General features: G+C 47.6%; 1 protein-coding gene and 1 pseudogene across 3 annotated transcripts in view; one reads left to right on the top strand and one right to left on the bottom strand.

Moving 5' to 3' along the window:
* Positions 1 to 7,640, top strand: LOC101835041 (annotated as a pseudogene).
* Positions 5,248 to 20,378, bottom strand: part of Znf169 (zinc finger protein 169) — a 23,660-nt gene continuing 8,529 nt past the window's right edge. For 2 of the 3 annotated variants that reach the window (XM_040755940.1, XM_040755941.1), the window contains exons 3-5: positions 17,395 to 17,521; positions 16,873 to 16,968; positions 5,248 to 11,507 (exon numbers count right to left, since the gene is read on the bottom strand). In XM_040755940.1, the coding sequence (XP_040611874.1) occupies positions 9,559 to 11,507; positions 16,873 to 16,968; positions 17,395 to 17,521 (2,172 nt within the window). In that variant the 3' untranslated portion in view covers positions 5,248 to 9,558. The remainder of the gene's footprint in view (positions 11,508 to 16,872; positions 16,969 to 17,394; positions 17,522 to 20,378) is intronic. The other variant, XM_040755942.1, reaches the window with a different exon arrangement.

Here is a 20,378-nt window from a genome sequence, read left to right on the forward strand (position 1 = left end):
ATGACTGGCCTGCCAAGACACGCCCACTCACGCAAGTGTGGCATGGATGTTATGGAAGTAGCCAACTACTTTCTGCTCGGACTTAAAGCCCACTCCTCAGAGTGGAACCATGATTGGGTACCACTGGGAGAACCTAATGTTAGTAAGCTGCTAAATGGACACAGTAATAAACTTTTAGCCCTCTGATTTCTTATCTTTATACCCATGGATTAGTGCATTTCTCAACCCTCATCCGATTACCTCCTTTCTGCAGTGAATAGAAATTAATATTCAGGGAGAAGATGCATCTTGAGCAAAACAATGCGTGCCAGACTGCGAGTAGAGCTGCACACATGCAACGCACATCACTTGGAACAAGACCAGCGGAAATCCAGCATGGTGGGGAAGGGGTTAAAAAAAACCCGCTCCCCTGAGGGGTTACTGGCAACTGCTGGCTACTGAGAAGGAGAGAGTCTTCAGGGATGTGGGTCCTGAGAGGCTACTCTTATTCCGATACATAGTCCCACACCCAGGCACATGCAAGCCACACTAAATGGACTCCATGGGTGTGGTGATTTGAATGAGAAGGAAACCTCTTAATCTGAAGCATTTGAACACTCGGTCCCCATTTGGTAGTGCAGTTCAGGGAGGTTTGGGAGGCACGGCCTTGCTGGAGGGAGTATGTCACTAGGGGTGAGAGCTTTGAGAGTGAAAAGGCTCCGCTCCACACTCCATGCTCACAATAAGCATGAGCCCTCCGCACCCTGTGGCAGCTTCCATGCCTGCGCTGTCTTACCAAGCCTCCCTCCAGCACCATGAGCTCAGAATCACTCTGGAGCCACAACTCAGAGCAAACTCTCTTCCTTAAGCTCCCTTTGGGCTCCATGTTTTATCACAGCAACAAAAAAGTAACTAGACAGTGGTTACTCAATTTTCTTTTAAAAGACAGGAAGCACATAAAGTTGGGAGAGGGAAGCTTGCTGGATAGGGGAGGAAGTAAAGGGGAGGGAATGGGGGGCTTGATCAAAACACATTATATGCGTTTGTGATTATTAAATATTTTTAAAGAAAACTTCTGAGGTAAATGGTTGATACATAGGCTAGTGTTCAGCTTATACCAATTCTTCTCAAAGTGTTCCACACAATAGAAGCAGAAGGGTCTTTGCCAAACTCTTTCTATGAGACTTCAATAACCTTGATCCCCAAGCCACACAAAGATACAACTAAGAAAGAGAACTTCAGACCAATATCCCTCATGAACATTGATGCAAAAATACTCAATAAAATACTGGCAAATCGGATCCAAGAACACATCAAAACAATCATTCACCACGATCAAGTAGGTTTCATCCCAGGAATGCAGGGATGGTTCAACATACGAAAATCCATCAACGTAATCCACCATATAAAGAAGCTGAAAAACAAAAATCACATGATCATCTCACTAGATGCTGAAAAAGCCTTTGACAAAATCCAACACCCCTTCATGATAAAGGTCTTGGAGAGATCTGGGATAACAGGGACATACTTAAACATAATAAAAGCTATATACAGTAAACCAACAGCCAACATCAAACTAAATGGACAGAAACTCAACGCAATTCCTCTAAAATCAAGAACAAAACAAGGCTGTCCACTCTCTCCATACCTTTTCAACATGGTACTTGAAGTTCTAGCTATTGCCATACGACAACAAAGGGGGATCAAGGGGATACAAATTGGGAAGGAAGAGGTCAAACTTTCACTGTTTGCAGACGATATCATAGTTTACATCAATGACCCAAAGAACTCTACCAGGGAACTCTTACAGCTGATTAACACCTTCAGCAAAGTGGCAGGCTACAAGATCAACTCAAGAAAATCAGTAGCCCTACTATATACAGATGATAAAAGGGCTGAAAGAGAAATCAGAGAAACATCACCCTTTACAATTGCCACAAACAACATAAAATACCTTGGGGTAACGCTAACCAAACAAGTGAAAGACCTGTATCGTAAGAACTTTGAATCTTTAAAGAAAGAAATTAAAGAAGCCCTCAGAAAATGCAAAGATCTCCCATGCTCTTGGATAGGTAGGATCAATGTAGTAAAAATGGCAATCCTGCCAAAAGCAATCTACAGATTCAATGCAATCCCCATTAAAATCCCAGCACAGTTCTTCACAGACCTTGAAAGAACAATAATCAATTTTGTATGGAAAAACAAAAGACCCAGGATAGCCAAAACAACCCTGTTCAACAAGGCAACGTCCGGAGGCATCACCATCCCTGACCTCAAGCTCTATTATAGAGCTATAGTCCTGAAAACAGCTTGGTATTGGCACAAAAATAGACAGGTAGACCAATGGAATCGAATTGAAAACCCGGGTATTAACCCACACACGTACGAACATCTGATCTTTGACAAAGAAGCTAAAAATATACAATGGAATAAAGAAAGCATCTTCAACAAATGGTGCTGGCATAATTGGAGACTGGCATGTAGAAGAATGCAGATCGATCCATGTTTATCGCCATGCACAAAACTTAAGTCCAAATGGATCAAAGACCTCAACATAAATCCAGCCACACTAAACCTCATAGAAGAGAAAGTGGGTGGTACCCTTGAACGAATTGGTACAGGAGACAGCTTCCTGAACATAACACCAGTAGCACAGACAGTGAGATCAACAATTAATAAATGGGACCTACTGAAACTGAGAAGCTTCTGTAAGGCAAAGGACACAGTCAGCAAGACAAAAAGGCAGCCCACAGATTGGGAAAAAATATTCACTAATCCCACATCTGACAGAGGGTTGATCTCCAAAATTTACAAAGAACTCAAGAAGCAAGTCTCCAAAACACCAAAGGACCCTATTAAAAAGTGGGCTGCAGAACTAAATAGAGAGTTTTCAATAGAGGAGTCTAAAATGGCTGAGAGGCACTTGAGAAAGTGCTCAACATCCTTAGCCATCCGGGAAATGCAAATCAAAACAACTCTCAGATACCATCTCACCCCTGTCAGAATGGCTAAAATCAAAAACACCAATGACAATTTATGCTGGAGAGGATGTGGTGAAAGGGGACACTCCTCCATTGCTGGTGGGAGTGCCAACTGGTTCAGCCACTTTGGAAATCAGTGTGGAGATTCCTCAGAAAAATGGGAATAAACCTACCACAAGACCCAGCAACTCCACTCTTAGGCATATATTCAAAAGATGCCCATTCATACAACAAAGATGTCTGTTCCACTATGTTCATAGCAGCTTTATTTGTAATTGCCAGAACGTGGAAGCAACCTAGATGTCCCTCACCTGAAGAGTGGATAGAGAAAATGTGGTACATCTACACAATGGAGTACTATTCAGCAGAAAAAAATAATGGAATCATGAGATTCGCAGGCAAATGGATGACACTAGAAGAAACCATCCTGAGTGAGGTAACCCAGTCACAAAAAGAGAAACATGGCATGTACTCTCTCATATATGGATTTTAGACATAGATCTGGGGAGTGCCAGCCTACAATCCTATGGCCAGAGAGTCTGGGAAACAAACTTTATTTAGTGGCTGATCGAAGAAGAGGCAGACTCCCTTGGTTAAGTACTGAGCTGAACTCAAGAAAGCCAGTAACAGAGAGGGAGGACTGATGATCAAAGGGATTAAGACTGGGCTGGTTTAACCCCCAGAAACAGCTGACCAGACAAAGGTTAACTCTTGAATCCCAGGCATCAGCCTGGGAATCCAGCATGGGACTGATCAAGACCCCCTGAATCTGGGTGTCAGTGAGGAGGCCTAGGGAAACTATTGAGCCTAGGGCAGCAGATCAGTACCCATCCCAAGTATACACACGGACTTTGGACTCCCATAGAACAATGTGAGGTGCACTCTCACCCTGAACTCTTGGGGAAGGGTCTAGGCCCTGCCCTATATGAAATGACAGACTATGGACACCCCCATAGAGGGCCTCACCCTCCCTGGAGAAATGAAGGGATAACGGGGGGGGGGAGGGCTCGGGAGGAAGGGAGGGAATGGGAGAGGGACCTGGAACTGACTTGTGAAGCAACCTTGATTCTTATCTAAATTTAAACTGGAAAATAAAATTTAAAAAAAAAAGAAAACTTCTGAGGTAAATGGTTGATACATAGGCTAGTGTTCACGTCTCAAATGAAATTTTGTAACCTTTAATGTGAGGTGACTCCACACCACACACACACACACACACACACACACACACACACACACACACATCACTTTCTGTTCAGGCCATTAGAGAAGCTGAGGCAAAGGGGCTTTGGGATAAATGTGTTAAGGTGGCCTGGTCCCCAGGTGCTTCTAGCCATCCCTGCTCAGGCTGCCAGGGTATCACTGGAGTCCGGACATCTCCAGGTGCATGGTTGGGCCAGTAACATCCATTTACCATGCTTTCATCCGTCCTCCCAAGACTCCCAGCCAGATGTTAGTGGCGCACACCTTTAATCCCAGCACTTGGGAGGCAGAGGCAGGCAGATCTCTGTGAGTTCAAGGCCAGCCTGGTCTACAGAGAGAGAGTGCCAGGACAGGCTCCAAAGCTACACAGAGAAACCAAAAAAAAAAAAAAGAAGAAGAAGAAGAAGAAGAAGAAGAAGAAGAAGAAGAAGAAGAAGAAGAAGAAGAAGAAGAAGAAGAAGAAGAAGAAGAAGAAGAAGAAGAAGAAGAAGAAGAAGAAGAAGAAGAAGAAGAAGAAGAAGAAGAAGAAGAAGAAGAAGAAGAAGAAGAAGAAGAAGAAGAAAAGAAAAAAAAAAGGACTTTGACTCCCGAAACTGAAATCCTTTTCTGGGGAAACTGATCCTATGGTAACTATGTGACATCAAGGGGGCCAGACTAGGGCCAGTCCTAGAGTAGGTATTTGTCAGGATTGGGGACATTTGGGCTCTGAAGTTTAGATATGGAGGTGGTGGCCTCAGATCCTTAACTCCTGGCTGGTGGTGAAGGAAGTTTGTGACTGAAGGGAGTGACACCCTGAGCTGGATCATAGGCATGTGGGCACAGCTAAATAAGATGGGTCCCTGAGATGCAGAGACAGAATAAATACAAATGCCCTTAGTCTGTGTCAGGGAGGCCGTGTGTATGGTGTGAGGCTCTCTCATCACAGACACTGGAGACCCATCTGAACAGTGAAGTTCAGACAACAGTATTACTCACTTTAAACAGGCAGAGTCCAGAAAAGACGTGAAATCTCCCATGGTTCCCCAAGAGGTTCGATACCCTGGAATTCCCCACCGTAAATCACAACACGGCCCACACCTGGGTGTGCAGCTTTGTAGAGAACCGGTTTATTTGAAGAAAAGGTTATAAGGTACAGAAAACTGCAGTGTAAAAGGCAGTCAGCTATCCCATGGACAGTGAGAAAACGCAGCTTTCCTCCCTCCCCATCAGAAAAGCGAACATTTACTAGTGGTTTCCATCATCTTCACCACTATGGAGAAGGGAAAAGATGGTCAGACACCTCTTATGCGGGGTTGACAGCTAGTCAACTTTTGCAGATGGAAGGGGAATACTGCTGTATTGAACTGTGTCCCACTCCAAGCCTACTCGTGTATTAAAGTCCCGATGATGTGTCTGTATTTGGAGACAGAGCATTAAAGAGGTCCAGAAATGTACAAGGGTGGTCCTAATTCAGTATGAAATGGCCTTGTAAGACTGGAAAGGCTGGGCACAGGAGCTCATACTTGCAATCCAGCACTGGGGAGTACAGTTAGAATCAGGTTAGACCAGTCTGGCTCCATAGTGAGTTCAAGGCCTTCCTGAGCTACATGAGAGCGTTTCAAAAGAAGAGTAAAGGCAGGGAGGTTTGGGGTTTGGGATAAGAATGGGGAAAGGGAAGAGAAGGAACCTGGGAAGTCCTATGGTAACCCTAGCTAGTACAGAGTTTAGAGCCAAGAGTGGGGTGTTGTCATAACAAACATAAAAATGTGTTTGTGGCTTGGAACTGTGTAACATGTGGCAGCTAAGCCCATTTGAGGTGTATGTGTAAGCTGGTCCTGATGAGGTTTCAGGAATTAGGCACGCTTAAATTAATTTTTGGAACTAAAAGTTGGTATCCTTTATTAGGAGTAAAGTACATGATCACCAGCCTAAAGTTCACAGCCCCATAGAGGCTAGATAACAAAGAGAGCCCAAAGAGGGGTGCGTGCATTTCCCTGGGACGGGAACAGAAGAGATCTCCTGGGTAAACTGGATGGGGGGATGGGACCTGAGCTCTTGGGAGCACATGGACTCTGGGAGCAACAGTTAGGGAGCCTGCACGGGCCCTCTGCATGTGTGTGACAGTGTGTAGCTTGGGCTGTTTGTAAGGCTCCTAGCAGATCAGGAGCTGGCCCTGGTGTTTGGCACACCAGGTACTGAGCTGGCTTTATTTCCTCAGCTGTCTTGCACCCTCTTAGAGTCTGGTCTCCTCTCCGGTGGTCTCCTTGTGGCGGTCACTGGCGTTCAAATCTACCTGTGCAGTACCCTCTCCTTTTTTTCTCCCTCGCTGACACAGGGGAAGCCCCTCATCATAGAGTGCTGGGAGAACTTCCTCTGCTCTGTCCTGGGCACCCACCCGAAACTGAAGCAGCTGGACCTGGGCAGCAGCATCCTGAAAGAATGGGCCATGAAGATACTGTGTCTGAAACAGAGGAATCCAACCTGTAAAGTGCAGACTGTGACGTTTAAGAATGTGGAGGTAGCATCCAGTCTTCGGTATCTCTGGATGACCCTCATTAGCAATCAGACCTTAAAATACCTCCATCGGGGGAACACTCTCATGAAGGAAGACATCAAGTTAGCCTGTGAAGCACTGAGACACCCAAACTGCTCCCTGGAAACTCTGAGACTGGATTCCTGTGAGTTGACCCCTGATTGCTACATGATGCTCTCCAAGCTCCTCCTCTGACCACCTAAAGTGCCTCAGCCTGGGAGGAAACAAGGTGGCAGAAAACAGCACGAGGTGGCTCTGTGAAGCCGGGAGTAGCTCCAAGTGTGCGCTCCAAAGGCTGATACTGCGCAGCTGTGACCTCAGCTGCCCCATTCTGGCCTCAGCCCTTCTCGGCAGCCGGACCTTGCTGCACCTGTGCCTGTCAAACAACAGCCTGAGGACTGAAGAAGTGAGATGGCTGTGTCAGTTTGTGAGACGCCCGGGATGTGCTCTACCGCGCCCGATACTGAACCGGTGCAACCTCAGAGACACCTGCGGCTTCCTGGCGCTGCTGCTTTTCAACAGCGGAAAGCTGACACACCTGAGCCTGAACATGAACCCCGTGGAGGATGGTGGGCTGAAGCTTCTGTGTGACGCCACAAAGGAGGCCACTTGTCACCTCCAGGAGCTGGAACTGGTGGGCTGCCAGCTCACAGGGGACTGATGCGAAGATTTGGTCTCTGTGATCACCAACGAACCAACATCTGAAGAGCTTGGATCTGGGTAGCAACGCCCTGGCTGACAGTGGAGTCATAGCCCTGTGCAAGGGACTGAAGCAAGGTAGCAGTTCCCTGAGGAGACTCGGGTTGACTTCTGACTGCTGCGAGGAGCTGTCATTGGCCCGCTCTTGCATCCCGCGCCTCAGCGGCCTGAACCTGCTAAAGGATGACTTTAGCACATTGGGGATACTGAAGCTGTGCTCTTCACTCCTGCATCCTACCCCTAATCTGTGGGTAGCTGTCCTGTGAGAGCAGCGGTACTGTGCCCAGGTGAGAAGACAGCTGGAGAAAGTGTAGCTTATCAGGCCCCGCATGGTGACCGATGGTGACTAGTATTCCTTTGATGGAGACGGCTGTAACTGGTGGAAAAACCAAAGACATGAGGCCCCCGCCCCTCCCCTTCAGGTCCTCGCACCTCCGTATCTGTGAAGACGGTTGTCCCACCTCCAAGGGTATATCGAGAATAAAATAAACACTCAGCATGTGGGGGGGGAGAAAATATTAGGGGGCTAGAGAGATGGTTAAGAACACTAGCTGGTCTTTCAAAGGACCTGAGTTCAATTTCCAGCAACCACATGGTGGTTCACAACCATCTGTAATGGGATCTGGTGCCCTCTTCTGACCTGCAGGGATACATGCAGGCAGAACACTGTATACGTAATAAATAAACCTTAAAAAAAAAAAAGAAATATTTGTGGAGCTCCAAGCTGTAAACATGTGTCCATCTTCACAAAAAGGAAAGAACTTGGTGTGGTGGCTCGCACCCTTGATCTAAGTGCTGGGGAGGCAGAAGTAGGTGGAGCCCTGTGCATTTAAGGCCAACGTGGTCTATATATTAAGAGAGAGGGGGAAGGGAGGGAGGGAGGGATTAGGAAAAGGAAAAAAAGAAAAAGGGGGGATGTGGTTCCAAACAGGACTCGTAAGTCAGGGTCACTACTCTGACCAGAGGGCAGAGAGAACAGGTCTGGAGTGAGGTCAAATGTGTCTCCTCAGTGTCCATGGCTCAGACACCATTGTTCACGGCTAGGGAAACAATATTACTTGCCCTTCCTGTGAGCCAGGGGACAGAACATTGAGCCAAATATTATTCTTGAGACTTAAGGTTCCATAGAATTTGCCCTGCTAGGTTTGCAGCTGACACTGGGGCCCATCGTTCCTCAGGCCTTTCCAATGTTTCCCTTTTGGAATAAGAGTGCCTAGCCTGAGTCTGTCTGGCCATTGGAATTTAGAAGCAAATTCCATGTTGGATTTCCTAGGACTGCAGATGAAAATGTGGCTTACAGGTGAACTGGACTTAAAGCCTCACCCACACACGATTTAGATATGTATATTAGAGACTTTCAATTTAGAGCTGATGCTGAAATGAGTTAAGGGTTTGAGGTCTGGGGATGACATGAATGTATTTTTTTTTTTTGTCCAAATAGCAACTCTGGTGTTGTGGGGGAACCAGCTGTTGACTGAATCACATTCCCCACAATGTAAATACTGATGCCTTACCTCTAATGTAATGCGACTTGGAACAGGACACTTAAAGAAGTGATCAAAGGTGAACAAGGCCCTCTGGTGTGGCCCCATCTGGGAGGACAGGACTAGGAAATCATGTACACTACAGGAAGCCAGCCACCAGAGAGAGAGGTGAGGCAGGGGCCACACCTGAGCCAGTCTGAGAGAGGACTCCCGGGCTCCACACACAGGACAAAGTAAACTTCTTTTGCCTAAGCCACACAGTCTGGGGTACTTTGTTAGGGAGCCCTAGAAAGCTAGCACTACTAAGTGAAGAAAATAAACCGTAAACGGATTTCGTGAACAAGCAAGGACTTTCCCCCATTCCATTTCAGGAAAATGGAACATTCACCAGTGAGTTCTGCCAGCTTCATGCTCCTGGAGAAAGGGAGGAACAAGACAGGTCAACAGGCTGGGAGTTGTGGGCCACACTTGGTGCTCCCATGTCTGTGGTGGTGACAATTCTGGCTGAAACCTCCGGCAATCCCTGCACACAGAAGCTCCGTCCCAGAGTAGGTAGGCTGATGTAAAATCAGGGCCGAGTTACAGCCAAAGCCACACCCAAAACACATGGCTTCTCTATGAACTGACCGAGTCCTCCAGTCAGAGTGGAGTGTGACATCCCATCCAGCGTCTGCCCACATATGCCGTTTACAGAAAGCTGCTACTTCGAGTGTGTCCTCTGGTGTCGGGTGAGAAGAGACTTAAAGCCAAAGGCTCGCCCACACTGGGGGCACGGGTAAGGCTTCTCCCCTGTATGGCTCCTCTGGTGCCCGATGAGGTTGAACTTCTGGCTAAAAGCCTTGCCACACTGGGAGCACACATAAGGCTTCTCTCCCGTGTGTGTCTTCTGGTGCCTGATGAGGAGTGACTTGAACTCAAAAGCTCGCCCACACTCGGGGCACCGGTAAGGCTTCTCCTCTCCGTGGGTCCTCTGGTGTCTGATGAGAGAGACCTTCTTTCCAAACGCATGCCCGCACTCAGTGCACAGGAAGGGCTTCTCGCCTGTGTGAATCCTCTGGTGCCTGAGTAGGTTGAACTTCTGCCTAAAACTCTGGCCACACTGGGAGCACACATAGGGCTTCTCCCCAGTGTGTGTCTTCTGGTGCCCGATGAGGTTGAACTTCTGGCTAAAACCCCTTCCACACTGAGGACACACATAGGGCTTCTCCCCCGTGTGGATCTTCTGGTGCCTGGTGAGCAGAGACTTGAACTCAAACGCTCGCCCGCACTCGGGACACTGGTAAGGCTTCTCCCACCCTGCGTGGGTCCTCTGGTGTCTGATCAGCGTGGCCTGCTTCACAAACCCACGCCCGCACTCGGGGCACAGGAAAGGCAGCTCCCCTGTGTGAATCCTCTGGTGCCCGATGAGGTTGAACTTCTGGCTAAAACCCCTGCCACACTGAGGGCACACATAGGGCTTCTCCCCCATGTGTGTCTTCTGGTGCCTGGTGAGGAGAGCCTTGAACTCAAAGGCTTGCCCGCACTCCGGGCACAGGTAAGGTTTCTCCTCAGTGTGAGTCCTCTGGTGTCTAATGAGGTTTACCTTCTGGGTGAAACCCCAGCCACACTGGCGACACACGTGAGGTTTCTCCCCGGTGTGTGTCTTCTGGTGTCGGATGAGCGTGCCCTTCTGGCCAAAGCGCTGCCCGCAGTCAGCGCAAACGTAGGGTTTCTCCCCGGAGTGTGTGACCTGGTGAGTGAGGAGCCTTGACAGCAGCCTGAAGCCGCGGCCGCACACCGAGCATAAGAAGGGGTTGTCGCCCGAGTGAGCACTCCACCTGTGCTGTAGCAGCGAGGCCTTTCGGCAAAAGCCTCTCCCGCACTCAGGACACACGAAGGGCTTTGTGTCCAGGTGAGTCCTCTGGTGTAGGAGGAGGTCCACCTTCTGGCGGAAGCCTCGCCCACACTCCGCACACACAAGGGGGCTCTCTCCGGAGTGAATAATCTTCTTGTGATTGTTGAGAGAGGATGCATACATGAAGCCCCGCCCACACTCCCCACACACATACGGCTTCTCTCCGGAGTGCTTCCTCTGGTGGACAGTGAGAGACGCCTTCTGAGTGAACTGGTGCCCACACTCAGCACACGAGTAAGGCTTCTCCGCTCCGTGCAGTCTCTGGGGCTTCATGAGGTCCGATCTCTGGCAAAAGTCTCCTCCGCAGTCAGGATATCCATGATGCTTCGGAGGGCTGAACAGGCTCGCGGCATCGTTAAGCCCCAATGGAAATGCTCCATGCATGACTGCTCCAGATGCTGACTCATCAGATCCCATCGATGTTGCGTCTGCCTTCTCAGGGATCCCGTCTGAGGCCAGGCCAAGCTCTGTTTGTTTCCTATTGCCTTCTCCCCAGTACACTGCCTGACCTTGACTAAAGAATGTCTTCAGGATCCTCGCTGGACTCGATCCCTGCGACAGGGCATCGCTATCGTCCTCTTCAACTCCTTTACTGCTAGAACAGCCGGGAGCTTCCAGCTGGAGGTGGCTGCCTGCTGGTGGGCTTGGGAAAGTCTCTGGGGGGTGTCCACTCAGCACACACACTCTGAGGACTTCCGGACTAGCCAAGGATATCGGGCAGGAGAGAAGGGGCTCTAATTCTGTCCTGGGTTCTGCTAGAGAGAAAGCATTGATGAGATTCAGAGATGCCTGGGGTAGTGACCTTTCCCCAGCAGTAATTCCTCAGATGCTCACACACTCCCTCTCCAGGCCTCTCCTCCATACTCCACTGCGAACAGCTCACACAGCTCTGAGTGTCGGGAAACTGAGACACTGAAAGCTGCATCGGCAGCGCCAGCTCTGTAAACTACTGCAATCAGTTACGGACAGTGGCGTGGACATCCACAGACACTTGCTTCTACTCAATGAGTTATTTTCTCATTGGTTTTCTTTGTTCTATAACAAAGTGACTGATCTGAAGTCATCCACCACACGGTTTCCCCAAAGGGGAGTGACAGTATAAAATAAGGTTAGAGATCCGGGTCCCTCACCCATAAGCAAACAAGGCTAACAAGCTGGGCTTCTCTTATCAGCACACAGGGAGTCAGCAGTGACGTGAGGCGGCATGGTCTAGACTTGCAACCGCTTCAAGGAATCCGGCTCCAAGTGACCTAGTTAATCCAGGACTTTGTTGCATTTTCTTAGCTCATAAAAGAGAAATGTTCCCCTCTAATAACAGTACTTGCCTAGGAGATAACAAGCCAGAATAGCTGTCTCACTACAATTGGTTCCTGTCTACTGGAGCCGACTATAAAATCCAATGAGCTCTGATTGAGGACTCAGAATGTCCAGGCTTTCTAGACCTATCTGATTCTGATTGAGGACTCAGAATGTCCAGGCTTTCTAGACCTACCTGATTCTTTCTGACCAACACACAGTGTGGCACATTTCATGAACCGTGGGCACTAGGTCTGCCAACTGTTGTACAGATTGATGTTGGACCCCAGTTAATTATTAATGTACCGCTTATGTCTCCTTTCACAGTTCAATACAAAAGAGGAGTCACTACAAGGAGCACATCCATGGAGTCTAAACGCACACCTTTTACCAGAGATCTTCCCTGAGCCCTGATCCACATCAGTGACTTGTTTGATCTAAAATAACAGTTTGGCATCCAGAGGGGTCAAGGACACCACAGGAAAACCCACAGAATCAACTAACCTGGGCTCATAGGGGCTCACAGAGACCAAGCTGACAACCAGGGAGCCTGCACAGACTGACCTAGGCACTCTGCATATATGTGACAGTTGTGTGGCTTGGTTCTCTTGTGGGACTCCTAACAGTGGAAACGGGCTGTCTCTGACTCTTTTACTGGCTCTTGGGACCCTACTCCTTACACTGGGTAACCTTAATCAACCTTAATACATGGGGAGGTGCTTAGTCTTACTGTAATTTGATATTGCATTCCACATTTTGTTGATATCCAAGGGAGAGCTGCCCTTTCCTAAACAGAAAAGGGGGGAGAGTGGATTGTGGGGGGAAGGGAGGAAGAAGCCAAGAGGAGAGGAGGGAGGGGAGGGGAAACTAAAGCCAGGACATTAAATAAATATGATAAATAAATAAATATGATAAATAAATAAATAGGATAAATAAATGGCCAATAGACTTGGGGAAAAAAGATAATGACCATGAAACATCCTTCCCAGCACCTAAGTCCCACTGTTCTTTTTCCTAAGAGCTGGCTGGCTGGGTGTCCCTGCTAGTTGAACAGCTTCTTCTTGACATTTACTAATGCTGCTCCTCGTGGTCTTCCAAACTGTAAAAGCTAGCTTTCAGCCTTGGTACATAGATCCGGCCCCCAAAGGTCCTACTGCGGTCGGTTTCTCCTCAGGAAATGGGTTCTAATTCAGCTCACTAAAGTCTCGTTTACTTTGGTACACTAGCTTGCCCACAGTAACATAACTCTTGGCTACTGTTTGCATTTCCAGCTATCACCTATTTGTAGTTTAGTAGTAGAGAGCGTGTTTGGCATACACAAAGGCCCTGGGTTCAATATTTGGAATTCAAATTCAAATAAGACATACACACAGAGTTTCTGTAATTCTAGAGTTTTTAACAGCTGAAGTCTGGGTACGCACTGCTGACTACTTGCCTGTCTTTGAAAGGAGAGAAAATGTACCCCCTCCTGCCTGTCTTACCAATATCTCCACTTGGTCATAAACACTAGTCATGTTTACTACACATCCTTTTGTGTGTTCAGCAGCAGGGGCAGGAACTGTGTGCCTTGAGTTAATGTGATACCTCGTCTGATGACAGCTACCATTGCCCTTATGGAGGCACAGCTCCTCCTGAAGGCATCCTCTCTCATAGCTCACTTGGTAGTGTAGCAGTGTGGCCAATGTAAACCAAAAGCAACCAAGCTCGCCTTCTTTAACATGAGGGACTCTCATCCCAGCAAGCAGAGGTCTGAAAAGAACTAACAGTTGAACTTCCCCCAGTAAAGGGATTCTCCTCTCCCGAGTGCCATCCTACTTAGAAATAGTTTCTCCATTTCCCAACTCAGGCAAAAGCCTTGGCCCACGCGCCTTTGAGCTGGGACTGAATCACTCCTTGTGGGACTCCAGCTTGCTGGTCACAAATTGTGAGGCCTCTTGGCCTTCATAACTGTGGGAGCCAATTCCCTACAGTTAGGAACACCTCCATCCTGCCAGAACTGGTGGTGTCCCTCTGAAGAAAACACATGTTTGGTACCAACAGGTACATGTTTCTGTCACATGGAAAAATACAGCAATTGCTTCAGAACTGGGTGACAGAGGTTAGGAGAGTTGTGACGTACATGCCAAACAGAAAACAAGTTTCTGAATCATACTCCAGTTTTTGTGGAAGAGTAGCACTTAGGCACAGGGAAATATTTAGCTGAGAAGATTTCTAAGCTAAGTATTAAAGTTGCAGCATAGATTGTCCTTGCTGCGTAATGGAATATGCAAGGAGAAATCAACTGAGTTGTTAAGACAAAAGGAAACTCCTCAGCTTATGCACATCTGGAAGATGAGAAAACATGTTCTACAGAGAGCACTAGGAGTGTCGCCAAACAGCCTTGCATGCACCATATAACCACACATAATTGCAGAAGCCTACAACAGACATGGGATCATAGCACCAGAAACACTGCACTTGGGACCAAAAGAGAACAGGATAAAGAGAAGAAAGGCCGCCATACTTCTTGGATTCTATAGCTCTGGAGAGAACTTACTTCTTTAGCATTACAGGTTTTTCAGGTTAGGGTTTTCATCATGGGATCTTCATACCTTCATATATATGTATGTATGTATGTATGTATGTATGTATAATTTCCTCCTCCACTGTCTTCCCTCTCCCCCCTCTAGCTGGTTCTTCCTTCCAACTTTGGCTTTCTTATTACATATGTTCCATTACCTTCTCTATTTCCCACTTCCCTTAAGTATCCTTCCCCACCTTTCAGAGTGATACACTTTAAGCTTTGTGACCTATGCGCGTGCGCACACACACACACACACACACACACACACGGTGGGAGAGAAGGAGGGAGGGAGGGAGAGAGGGAATCTCAAACCTAGGTTCCATATATGAGAAGCAGGCATACACTATTTATTTGTCTTTTAACTCTGGTTTATTTTGCAAACGCAGCGATTCCCAGTCGCATTCACTCGCCTGCAAACCCTTTCCGTATAACCCTCGGGGTGGTGGAGCCGAGTCACGAATGGTTCTATTTTTAGTTTCTTGAGGACATGTCAACTGATTTCCACAGAAGCAGCTTTTGCTGATACTCTCACTGGCGGTATGCCGAAGTTCTTCAGACCATTCAGATGGGGGGGGGATCGCAAAGCAGCTTCCATTTGCGACTCCCTGATGGCTAAGGATGTTAAACACTTCTTCACACATTTACTGTTCACTTGCATTTCGTCTTTTGAGAACTGTCTACTCACCTCATTTGATAATTTGGTTCTTTCGTATTTAATTCTTAGCAGAGCTATTTTGATGTAAACATGCTTCAAAAAGGGGAGAATGACCCCCAAATCAAATCAATGTCACTGGCACCACAGACAGTGAAGTCCTCCAACTCAGGGGGTAACTGGACTTCCACACTTGGTTTCAAAGGGAAGGCCTTCTGCCTCTGGCTGATGGCATGGGATGGGGCTTGGCAGAGTTCTAGGAATGGAGCCCCTGCCTCAAGTTGGTGGGGGACCAGGCCTGGCCCCTCTGAGCCTGAGAGCAGAACAAATCCAGGAGGAGCCTTAGGCATGAATGGCATTTGTCTTCCTATCACCCCTCCCCCTTCCGTTACTGTGGAACAGAGATCTCCCAAACCTAACACACAAGGCTCAGAGAGAAGTCCACACAGGGGAAGTCCACATATCCGCATTTACCACGTGAAGTGCAGAGAATGGCTCCTTCATTTAGGTCCCCTTGGCTTCCACACGCTTACCTAATCATACCTTCTTTTTTAAGGTAAACTTGTGAGGTAATCATCAATATGACTGCAAAATTTTTAGAAATAAGTGACACTCTACTGTGGTGCCATTTTTGTTCCCTTATTATTTTTTCTTCTTTCTAATGCTACTGAATTCCAGGAATTTTCTTATTTTTAATGGTTTGGTTTGGGGGGGGGGTTGTTTTGTTTGTTTTGTTTTGCTAAGTGTAGAGTGATATTATTTAATTGCCAGGAATGGGGGGGGTGCACACTATGAGTGAAAACATTTACAAACACACAAAATAATGTGGTATTCAGAAGGACCCATGGGGTAGGATAAAAGCGCAAAGGCAGCCACTGAATGCGACCAGAGAAGGAGGTAGAAAAGCAGGCCAGTCTGAGAAGGAGCAAGCCTGCCCCCTGGTGGACAAATGGGCTCCTAGCCCACAGGGAGGCCAGATTGCTACAGATCTTCATGTTTTGTTGTAATCTTAATTAAGTCATCACAAAGAAAACAAAGTTATGGGTGTCTATACAATGGGTGTGACTCACAGCAGTTGCTGGGTCACAAACAGAAACTGAAGAACGTTCAGCAGGAGCAGCCTAGTCTCAAAGGGCAGGCACTGCTTCGAGAATCAAAAGAGACTGGGGAGAGCACAAGAAACCCTAAATGTGCTACAAAGCAGGGCACTCAGATGCCCTGGTGAGGAAGACCTCCAGGGGAGCCCTCTCCTGGCAAGCATGGGAAAGGCGAGGGAGGGAGGGAGGGAGGGAGGGACGGACGGACGGGCGGGCGGGCGGACAGACGGACGGACGGACGGACAGACGGACAGACGGAGAGAGGGACGGAGGGAAGGAGGGAGGGAGGGAAGGAAGGAGGGAGGGACGAAGGGACGGAGGGAGGGAGGGAGGGAGGGAGAGAGGGAGGGAGAGAGGGAGGGAGGGAGGGAGGAAGGGAGGGGGGGGGGTAGAAGGGAGGCTACACAGCCTTACCTGGAGCCCTGGAGGAGCACTCCCCTTAGCATGCTTTCCTGGCCTCCTGAGCTCCTCAATGCCCTGTATCCTCCTCACCTGCCCACTCTCCCACTTACCTAGACAAAGGTCCAGAAGGCAGTCGCTGCCATCTCTCCAGGGCTCTGCCCCTTGTTCCAGCTGTGTGATGAGTTTGGGTTTGGAAAACGCAATTCCTATTCGCAAGAAACAAAACCAAGGAGACCTTAGGCTAGTGGCTCAAGAGGATACCACAGAACTCCAGGCCAATGCAGGGAATGTCATACACCCAGAAGGGAGGTACAGAGATGGGGAAAGAATATCAGAGTACCGAGAAGGACTGAACAAGAGCAGGGGAGCCTGGGTCAAAGCAGGGTGATCATGCCCTGTGATTGAGTAAAGTTCCTCCCATATCTGAAGAGGCCTGGAAATACATTGTCGGTCACTGCAAACACACACACACACACACACACACACACACACACACACACACACACACACACGCGCGCGCGCACGCACGCACGCACGCACACACCTTCTCTACAAACTTGGACGTTCTAAAGAACAGAGCATGTTTAGATGCCCACAGGTAAACTCTGAGAACTGAAACAGGAGGGCCTTACCCAGGGAGACCAGGTGGCTGTAGTTCTCCAGCATCACTTCCCTGTACAGGATCCTCTGAGAAGGGCTCAACAGTTCCCACTCCATCTGGTTGAAGGCCACAGCCACATCATGGAAAGCCATTAATGCCTATAACAAAAGCACATTCCTGCTCGTGAAAGAACCAGCCTGGATGAAACCAGTTTAAGTCGCTATCCAGAACCAGGGCAGCAACAATACGGTGATCTGGTGCAACAACATGGAGTTTACTGCCCTACTTTTACCATGACCCTTGTTTCTGTATGTTGGAGACAACTCCTTCCATATATGGATGCCAGTTCCATACATGGAACCTAGAAATGAGGGGTTTCCTATTTTGCTCTGTGGATCTAGGCATATACAAGATCTTAAAAAACAAAACAAAACACAGCTTTAATTATTGCAGCTTGTATAGCAGGGCGTGAAATCTAGAAGACTGAATCCTTCTACTTTATTTTACCGTATTTGAAATGGTTCTTTCTATGCTGTCCATGCTAGTTCAACTTCCAGCTCTCCTACCTCAGCATCCTGAATAGCTGGGGTTAGATATGTACACACAATCAATAAGCTTCACTTAAAAAGTCACTTTAGCTATCTTAAAACACCCTGTGCCTTCCTCACAAATTTTAGAGTAATCTTATATATATCTACAAACAACAAAATGTGCTAGAACTTTACCAGAATTTCTGTTTACCATGTATCTTAGTTAGAGTTTGTATTGCTACGATGAAACACCATGCCCAAAAATCAAGCTGGGGAGGAAAGGGTTTATTGGGCTCACACTTCCACATTACAGTCCATCACTGAAGGAAGTCAGGACAGGAACTCAGGCAGGGCAGGAACCTGGAGGCAGGAGCTGATGCAGAGGCCGTGGTGGGTGCTGCTTACTGACCTGCTCCTCATTGTCTACTCAGTCCATACTCCCATAGAACCCAGGACCAACAGGCCAGGGGCGGCACCACCCACAACGGGTTGGACCCTTTCCATCAATCACCAATCGAGGAAATGCTCCACTAGTGCCCACAGCCCAATCCCCTGGACGCACTTTCTCAATCTACGGTTCCTCCTCCCAGATGACTAGAGCTTGTGCTAAATTGATACAAACCTAGCCAGAATGCCATGTGCATTCATATAGTGAGACGTGACCTCTTTATTTTATTTTTTTTAATTTTATTTTCCAGTTTAAATTTGGATAAGACACAAGGTTGCTTCACAAGTCAGTTCCAGGTCCCTCTCCCATTCCCTCCCTTCCTCCCGAGCCCTCCCCCCCCCCCCGTTATCCCCTCATTTCCCCAGGGAGGGTGAGGCCCTCCATGGGGGTGTGCATAGTCTGTCATTTCATATAGGGCAGGGCCTAGACCCTTCCCCAAGAGTTCAGGGTGAGAGTGCACCTCACATTGTTCTATGGGAGTCCAAAGTCCGTGTGTATACTTGGGATGGGTACTGATCTGCTGCCCTAGGCTCAATAGTTTCCCTAGGCCTCCTCACTGACACCCAGATTCAGGGGGTCTTGATCAGTCCCATGCTGGCTTCCCAGGCTGATGCCTGGGATTCAAGAGTTAACCTTTGTCTGGTCAGCTGTTTCTGGGGGTTAAACCAGCCCAGTCTTAATCCCTTTGATCATCAGTCCTCCCTCTCTGTTACTGGCTTTCTTGAGTTCAGCTCAGTACTTAACCAAGGGAGTCTGCCTCTTCTTCAATCAGCCACTAAATAAAGTTTCTGTTTCCCAGACTCTCTGGCCATAGGATTGAAGGCTGGCACTCCCCAGATCTATGTCTAAAATCCATATATGAGAGAGTACACGCCATGTTTCTCTTTTTGTAACTGGGTTACCTCACTCAGGATGGTTTCTTCTAGTGTCATCCATTTGCCTGCGAATCTCATGATTCCATTATTTTTTTCTGCTGAATAGTACTCCATTGTGTAGATGTACCACATTTTCTCTATCCACTCTTCAGGTGAGGGACATCTAGGTTGCTTCCAAGTTCTGGCAATTATAAATAAAGCTGCTATGAACATAGTGGAACAGACATCTTTGTTGTATGAATGGGCATCTTTTGGATATATGCCTAAGAGTGGAGTTGCTGGGTCTTGTGGTAGGTTTATTCCCATTTTTCTGAGGAATCTCCATACTGATTTCCAAAGTGGCTGAACCAGTTGGCACTCCCACCAGCAATGGAGGAGTATCCCCCTTTCACCACATCCTCTCCAGCATAAATTGTCATTGGTGCTTTTGATTTTAGCCATTCTGACAGGGGTGAGATGGTATCTGAGAGTTGTTTTGATTTGCATTTCCCGGATGGCTAAGGATGTTGAGCACTTTCTCAAGTGCCTCTCAGCCATTTTAGACTCCTCTATTGAAAACTCTCTATTTAGTTCTGCAGCCCACTTTTTAATAGGGTCCTTTGGTGTTTTGGAGACTTGCTTCTTGAGTTCTTTGTAAATTTTGGAGATCAACCCTCTGTCAGATGTGGGATTAGTGAATATTTTTTCCCATTCTGTGGGCTGCCTTTTTGTCTTGCTGACTGTGTCCTTTGCTTTACAGAAGCTTCTCAGTTTCATTAGGTCCCATTTATTAATTGTTGATCTCACTGTCTGTGCTACTGGTGTTATATTCAGGAAGCTGTCTCCTGTACCAATTCGTTCAAGGGTACCACCCACTTTCTCTTCTAAGAGGTTCAGTGTGGCTGGATTTATGTTGAGGTCTTTGATCCATTTGGACTTAAGTTTTGTGCATGGCGATAAACATGGATCGATCTGCATTCTTCTACATGCCAGTCTCCAATTATGCCAGCACCATTTGTTGAAGATGCTTTCTTTATTCCATTGTATATTTTTAGCTTCTTTGTCAAAGATCAGATGTTCGTACGTGTGTGGGTTAATACCCGGGTTTTCAATTCGATTCCATTGGTCTACCTGTCTATTTTTGTGCCAATACCAAGCTGTTTTCAGTACTATAGCTCTATAA

The sequence above is a fragment of the Mesocricetus auratus genome, unplaced genomic scaffold, assembly GCF_017639785.1.
Source record: "Mesocricetus auratus isolate SY011 unplaced genomic scaffold, BCM_Maur_2.0 Super-Scaffold_100013, whole genome shotgun sequence".
Classification (NCBI taxonomy): Eukaryota; Metazoa; Chordata; class Mammalia; order Rodentia; family Cricetidae; genus Mesocricetus; species Mesocricetus auratus.